Source organism: Convolutriloba macropyga, chromosome 10 (genome assembly GCF_964194025.1).
Source record: "Convolutriloba macropyga chromosome 10, txConMacr16.3, whole genome shotgun sequence".
NCBI classification, from domain to species: domain Eukaryota; kingdom Metazoa; phylum Xenacoelomorpha; order Acoela; family Convolutidae; genus Convolutriloba; species Convolutriloba macropyga.
Genome location: NC_134477.1, coordinates 38,058,371 through 38,066,578, shown reverse-complemented (window position 1 = coordinate 38,066,578; position 8,208 = coordinate 38,058,371). Strand labels below are relative to the sequence as shown.

Here is an 8,208-nt window from a genome sequence, read left to right as displayed (position 1 = left end):
TGCTCAATGTAAAATTTTTCAGATAACCACGCCTGAACTTGTTCAGGTAAAAATTTACCTGAAATACAGTTCAGGTGTTTTTCAGGTGCTGTTACACCTGAAATTCACCTGAACTTCTAGTTACCTGAACTTGGTTCAAGTAAATTTACCTGAACTTTTTTTACATACTTTGTGTACATACTTTCCCTGTTTCTGGAATTTCAATGTTTCCGCTCGTTTGGTCATGTCAAATTCCGCTCAATTCCTGCATTTTTTATTCCGATCAAATTCCTCTCATTTCTTGCATTTTTTTTCCGCTCAAATTCCGCTCATTCCTTGCATTTTTTGTTCCGCTCAAATTCCGCTCATTTCTTGCATTTTTTTTATCGATTCCGCTCATTCCGGTCAAATTCCGCTCATTCCGGTCATCTCTTGCATTTTTTTGAGCGGAATTTGAGCGGACTCCTCGACTTGGGGAGGTCCACTGCGTCTTCTGCTGGTTGTATCTGTTTGTTGAGGTGGTCATGTGCTGCCTCCCTTATTCTCGTTACCTTGACCTGGCTTTGGACATTTTAATTCGAAAATTGTTCTTTTCATTACCACCATTAACTTACACAGTTTTAACCCCTGAAATTTACCGCTAATATTATATCGGTCCTTTCTGTTTTGGCCTGCAGTGTTTTTTCTGACCACCAGTTAAAAATTATGTAATGTTATATAGCACGTTACTATGTAAAGAAATGCATATGCGCCTGGGGGGTCTTAAAACATATATTGACACTAAGCTGGGGGCCGAAACGGAAAAGATCCCTTACATATTTTTGTTTCGACCCCTCCCGAGGGCGGAGGAACGATATACTGGGTTTTTTTTGTGTTCTGACAATTTTGACCGATCGATATATTCATCGTACAGAGTTGTGAGTGGTATCATTAAAAATCCTCTTGAGCGTAGAATACGGAATTTAAATTTTTTTTGAATTTAGTTCTTTACAGGGAGTTGAAGTTGATATTTGAAGTTTTGTGAATAATAGACGGATTTCCGTTGTTTTTATTCACGTTTTCCGGATTTTTGCCTTTAAATTTTGTCAATTTTTCTAAATGTTATAAAAAATTGTGTACAATAGTACTGTTGATTTTATTTTTAGACACAAAACTATTGTTGATTATTTTGATCTAACATTTCAGCAAAAACTGCCCGAAATAAGAGTTTTGAGTCCACTTTGATAAAAATTTCCGAATGTCCACACCCCAAAAACAACAAACAGAATTTTTTTTCACTACATAGGGAGCTTGTCTTACGTCCACTTCCATTGGGAGTAGTCTTGAATCAACATTTTGCCGTTTTTTGCTAACTTACTCTATGATTATCAAAAACGCTTCAATTATTTTTGATCTTTTAAATGACAAATTATCTAGGTCTAAAGCATTAGAAAAAAACTGAGTGCTCTAAAAGGACAAACAGCAACAGCGGAGCTGATTTTGGTTTAATTTTGGACTGTCACAGTCGAAAAAATAATTCGGATTGTAATCAGTCGGTCTATTTTTTTTAAAAATCGAGCTTTCTTATGTTAACTAAAGAACAGAACAATTCACACCAAAGCTCACTGTTGATAGGTTCAAATGGCTGCCTAAAAAATTTTGAATAAATGTATTTATTTTTTACTCGAAAGATTATGGTAGTTTTGACTTTTAAAAGTGTTTGCTTTTTAAATAAATAATGGCTTATTGAACTTTGCTTCTTTTTTTCTTTTAATTTGGCAAATTGTAGCTTTGTTTCAGCAAAAAAGAATGCATCTTCGTCATAATTTTCCTACTAAATTTTAATGTTTTTTGGGGTTTTAAGCGTTGAGTTATGGTTTTTTGGTTTTGATACGACCAGATTTCAATTTTGTTTTGATTTTTTGGTTTTGCCCGTTTCTCACTTTTTTTTCTCGTATTGTCACATGATCACATTTTTGACCGTTCAGGTATTGCATTATTGGCGTTCAAAATAGGGCACAATTTAAGATTTAAAAGTCATGAAAGGCATAGACTATGGTTATATGGGCTTCGACACCCCTTTCTCGAAGAGATTAATTGAGATTTTTGCAATCGTATTTAACTGTCGATTTTGATGTGTCTTTATAGTCATTTGAGTTTACTTGGATAATGACAAGTCTCAAAGGCATTTCATGAAGTAATAAATGTGCCTTTGTTCTAATTTTTTCAGATAGCTGATGGCTTTCTAGTTAATCTCATTAATTACAAGTCACTTTTGACAGTTTTGTTTTCGGGGGATGTTGCAAAAGTACAAAATCTAATGTTTTGTAAGAATTTGTGATGGATTTACTGGCTTCGGCGCGGATTTTTTGCACAAAAAGTACACTAATTTTCAATTTTTGTCTATTTTAACGTTTTTTTTGTGGACGTAAGACCAATTCTGGATAATTACAGGTCTCATGCGCTGCTTTGGGACAATTAGACAAACCTATTTAATCTTTTCATTTTGTAGCTAACGGCTTTCATAACCTTGAAAATAATTGTCTTCGAAAGGAAAGAAAAGTGTTAATTATTTTCGCCTTATTAATTTTTTTTTTTGGTTTTTTGTTAACTATTCTCATTAAAAAGAAGGCCTATGACACATTTTTTTTAGCGTTCAAGGAAGGCTCGTTTGAAGATTTTTTGAGGGGCCAAATACGGCTTTTCGGTTTCGACAGCGTTTTTCTTGCAAGTTTTAATTGAATTTATTTTGTTGTCTCTATTTGTTGTTCTTTTTTAACCGGATAAAAAATTGATTAATGACAGGTCTTAATCTTTTCCTATAGAGTCGTAAGTAATCTTAAACATATTGAACGCTTTAAATTGCCATCTAAGTGTTTTTCTTCCCTTGAAATTAATTGTTTTGAAAATAAAAACCAATTTTTTCTTTGCTTTTTTTTCTTTTTTGCCTAGTTGTTACCGAGTCTTTTTATAGAGTGCTCCTACATGTTTTCTAGTGACGTACAAAATATCTTGTATAGCTTCGGGATTATCCGACGCTATTTTGAGCTTGTTAGTAAGTTTTTTTTTAATTGGACATAAAGTTTTGGATGTAATTAACATTCGTTGCTATTGTTGTTTGATTTTGTTGTTCCTCTTGACTTGCTTTTTTAATAATAATTGATCTCATCAATTTGATGCTCCAACATTTTTTACTCCAATGAGTTTTTTGTATCGGAGGCGATCTTTGTTCATACACATTTTTTTTGAAAAGTACTTGAATTTTGGGGTTTTCTATCTGTTCCTCATTTGATAGACATTTATGCCAAAAATGTGGATGGGTGGGGTCGGAACTTTATGTGCGAACGCACATTACCGAGCATCCTTGTTAAATGATAATTTTAGGTTTTAAAATCTGAAAATTCCCCCATTACTCCTCAATAACTCCTTTACTCCCTTAATTTAGATCATTTACCGCCCTAAAACTACCTCACTCTTATTACCTCTTTTTGGGGTAATTTCATAAGTCTTAAAATTCCTCCCATTATCCCCTAATCTTACAATATTTTACCCGTCATACACAATTAGAACCCTGGAAACAGATAAGACAGTTTCACTCAAAAAACGAGCAACAAATTGATAGAAACATTTAATTGTTATTTATAACGCACATTGGAACTGATGGGCTGGGTAATGGCGAACAATTTACCAACTGTTATTAGTGAATAATCTATATCGCACTCGAAAGACGCAGTTCAGAATAATCAATCATAACTAATCATAACAAAGTTGATCGAAGATCAGCATGGACAATCTAATGGAGAATCAGCTGGAGAAAATAGCGAAAGATTTTAACCAAAAACGTAGTTGTTCTTACACTTTTCAAGTTGTTGATGATTTTTCAGTTTGTGTCTAGAATTGATGCCTTCAATAAGTAGATAATAAACATGTTGCTACGGTAGAGTTGATGTTACATATCGTGTGTTCCCTCTTATGGTCAAATACATTACAGCATCGGTATGCTCCGAATGCTTATATTGAGCGTGAGCGTGATTTAAAGGCGGGTATAAAGTGTTTTTCAAGTAATGGTTACGTGACTCTGCTAGCAGTCACTGAGAACTTCTGGCGTTTACGAGAACCACGAAGCGGTTGGAGATATTAAGTCAGAATTTCGAAGTGAGTTATGCAGATAGAGTCACGTAACCGTGCTTGAAACACAAAGCGGGCACGTTATAAAATGACGAAAGTCAAAAGAAGTCAACTTCTGGCTAAGTAGCAACTTCTGGCATTTTCACTTCTGGCACTGCGTAGATTTTCGGCATTTCAAAATGTGCACGTGAGTGTTTTAATTTTGGTTATACAAGTTTTGTTAATGCTACTCTGATGCCAGTATCATAGTTCTTTTTTAGACATCTTTCCTTTTGCGTCTTTTGTCGAGATTTGTTTTTTTTGCCATAACCTATATTTTCCTTTATGATCTGTTGTACTCGTCGATTGTGCCCAGCCGCTTGGAATCATTCAACGAGAAGGTCTCGTACAAAAAAATTACTTTCATTCTACTCAGATCTATCTCGGAACTGTACCTTCAAATCGGGCTGGATCGGGCTAACCGTTCTGCCTTGGATCTATCCAACATAAATTAACCCTCGCAAAGCAGACGTGTTTTTGATAACCTCTAGGCAAAAATAAAATATACAGCTCCCCGAAACTTTGCGACTTTGTGAGCTGAACTGAAAAGAAATCGTAACTGATTTAATGGCTGTCTTTTTGCACTATTTGCTAATTTCGTTTGCATTTTACAACAATATGGATAAATTACAACAAAATCTAAACTTTACAGCCAGTAGGTTTGACAAAGCAGGTTAGACAGATTAAATTCACTCCTTTTTATGGTTGTATTTCTCAAAAAATTTAACCTAAAACATATAATAGCAAGCAGCAGCAGAGCACGCTTATGTCTAGACCACATCCGAAACCAATTCCCGATGTCCAGACTTTCGTACCAAAACTTTTCTGCGTTCTTCTCGTGAGTGTGTATCGTGCGTTCACCAGATTTTTGTGCATTCGAAACCTTTGTGCGTCTGTTTCCAGATAGTTGCGTTAAAAAATTTTAGCGCTTTCTTTGTGCGTCCAGCAGTGGGTCTGTCCAGACTTTAGATGGTTCAATTTTCTCAAATTTTTTGTACGGTCGAAAAAAGTATGCCCAGACTTTTTTTGCATTCAATTTTTTGTTCTTCTTGCATGCTTCTTTGGATCAAAAATTAGTTTATTCAGACTTTTGTGCGTTCGCCTGTCTCGTTTTCCTTGCGTTCAGATGTGCGAATGTCCAGACTTTCTGGCGCTCGAAATTTTTATTGCGTTTATTGTGCATTCACAAATGAGTATGTGGAGGCTTTTGTTTGTTCATTTCCAGAGTTATCTCACTACTTTAACCTATAATTTTTTACAGAAAACGATTTATAATCTTTTCTTTTCTTGTATATCATAGGTTGATGGTTGAGATGTGCAGCTTTGGTGTTTGGCACATTTTTTAAATAATAAAATGTGGTCACTGAACGTTCCGGAACAAAAAATTAGTATTCTCACAGTTAGCAAGCGTGATTATTTTTGAAAAATTAAGCTTTTTCCATCTCTGGTCGTAAAATTATCCATTAAAACGCAAAATTTAGGGTTAAATTTTTTCTGCGTTTGACGCTTTGTCACAAGTGAGATGAGGTCTCTACAGGGGAAGTTTTCACTTGAGTCAGTATTTTAGTAGAAGTCCCGATGCTTTTAACGCTTTTCTTTCAGTTTGCAAAAGTTTTGAGCGCTCAACGCTACCGTTAATCAGACTTCTGTGCGGTCATTCGTGTTTCCAGACGTAAAACTTTGAACTCGCGCTGCACCCTGGTGCATCTAATTTGGTCTGGATATCTCAAGTTTCGGCTTTGGACCTCAACCTGGGTAGCGTTCGATCTAAAACTGAAAGAGAATACAATGACAATTCATTTAAAATATTTTATGTACAAAGCTTCTGCGCAATGAAGTAAGAAAATAAACCCCTCAAGTAAAGCAAAAATGCTCCAGCCAAGCCATAAACTGATGCTCCCTCCGAAGTCATTGAAGAAATCCTGAATATCAAAGGTCGCCTCCTCCTTGATCACGTGATACCTCAGTGAATCATAAAATATCTCTACTCTAACAAAGTTTTCCTGGATACTGTCGTGGATAAGTTTCTGTGATAGTTTTTTGGAATTGTGTAATCGTTTTAAGTAGCTTTTAATCCGCGGAACGTCAGTTTTGACAAGACTTGACGCAAAATAAGAACTATAAGCTGGCGATGGCCAGTTAGATCTGGACGATTTGTATGTGTAATCTGTATTGTCACACGGCACGGGGCAGTAGCAATCTAATTCGTGTTTCGCGAAATTCTCGTAGACTTCATCGCGACAACCTCTTGCTTCTGGATCAGTGTGAGAACATTGCGTAAATATGTCGTTTTTGCCTTTCATCCGCAAATTTGGGTCGGAAGTGAACTTAGCATCATAGGAATCGCTACAATTGCATTTTTCGAGTAGGGCGTTTAATGTACAATATTTAAGGCATCGTTCGGTTGAGTAGGCTGTATCTGTAATGTGTTTATTAAGTTTCAGGTTTTCCGGCCATGTTTTGGTGCAGTTGCCGTAGTTGCCATCTAATCTGTGTATCGTTCGTTTGGTAAGAGCAAGGAATGTTGCCTCGCCTGTTGACACAGCAATGCTTTCTGTTTTCATAATCGGTTGCAAATATGGCTCATGTATGGCAACTCTTGCACCTGTATTGGGTGCTAGAAGCCCAATATACTCCTCAACGTCAACAAAAAGAGTAATCTGCAGCCCAAAAGAACTTCCCACCCTCATGGCCTTGTTATCCCTACAAGGAAGTTTTGGTCCACTCTTTTTCAATTGAGAAAATGGACTTCCTGTCTAGGCTCAAAGTATGCGTTCTCTTAAAAACAATATCAAATGCTATCGTTGCGGATATCAGCAAAGCTGCAGTTCTGTACATGTACTGTTATCAAAAACGTCCGTTAATTTTTTTAACCAAAAGTATTTACACGAATTTAGACTGATTTACGACAATTTTTCAACATTCCTAATTACTTTGAGTTTTCTCACAGTTAAATATTTTTAATTTTTGATTGCTGTCGTTCATATTCACACAGCAGTTACACCAAAACAAAGAAAGTAGAATTAGTTAGTTTCCCGTTACTAAATATTTCGAGAAACGTTATAAATGTTAGCAAATTCAACAACCGAAAAAAAAAATTGACAAAGTTTTAAGCTAAAAAAAAATCGTTCGTATTTCAATTGGTTTCTTTCGATCAGCAGTTCATTTTATTGGAATTTCCATAGGAGTCATATATATGTTTCCACTTCAAATAAGAAACAAACTTCTGAGGCAGCCAAATTATTGCTAAATTGCTGCAAAATACTAGCCAAAGAAGTGTTTCTACTCAGCTTAGGTTTTTTCACAATGATAAGTCAAATTTAGAAAATGTGGGAATTTGTAACATTAGAACAGACAATATAGGCAATGGAGTAAAAAATGAAAAAAATGACGTTCTGTTTTTGTCATCACAGCTACAGTCAAAATCAAATTGGTTAACTTCAAAACATATTTCCGCATGTATCAAAGTATAGAACCCTACCTGCATGATGTAATTACAATACAAACAGTTATTAATGAAAAAACAAACAATACATCGGGAAATGAAAAAAAAAAATTAATCGCATAAATTTGCATCGACAAGTAAGTATTGAAAACTATTTGTTCTGTTCCATTAAAGTGACTCCGAATTGAAACATTTCTTAATAAAGGGCTAATTATTTGAATAATTTCAACCAGATTTCTTAGAAAGAAGAAGAAACTAGACATAATCGACTGCTACAATATTTGATGATTTCTTGATATTCAGTTAAGATTTTGTGGGAAAAATTTCCAGTCCATATTAGGTCTAACTAAATGGCAGAGATTTCCTCAGTTTATCCCTCTTCAATTGAGTATGCAATTAGATGAGAAAAAATGAATCACCTTTTAGTTTTCTACTTTTATCTTGTAAACTGATCGCAGCATTTCTTTTTTTAAGTTTACTTTTTATTTGTTTACGTTAAAGTTTTTGGGACTGATTGTTCTAATTCATTTTTCTGAAGAGCTGCTTGATTTTGCAAAACAGTTGACAATGTGTAAAAGTAGAAAAAATGGATGTACACCTCCAACCAATCACAGACCGAGAAAACACTATTCTCTTTT

At 35.0% G+C, this 8,208-nt stretch overlaps 1 protein-coding gene across 1 annotated transcript; it reads right to left on the bottom strand.

The window, feature by feature from the left end:
• Nucleotides 1–5,904: 5,904 nt before the first annotated feature.
• LOC142348491 (degenerin unc-8-like) lies at nucleotides 5,905–6,824 on the bottom strand. Its single transcript, XM_075399867.1, has one exon. It carries the CDS (start codon nucleotides 6,813–6,815, stop codon nucleotides 5,922–5,924), a length of 894 nt encoding a protein of 297 aa, XP_075255982.1. The 5' UTR covers nucleotides 6,816–6,824; the 3' UTR covers nucleotides 5,905–5,921.
• Between the last annotated feature and the right edge of the window lie 1,384 nt (nucleotides 6,825–8,208).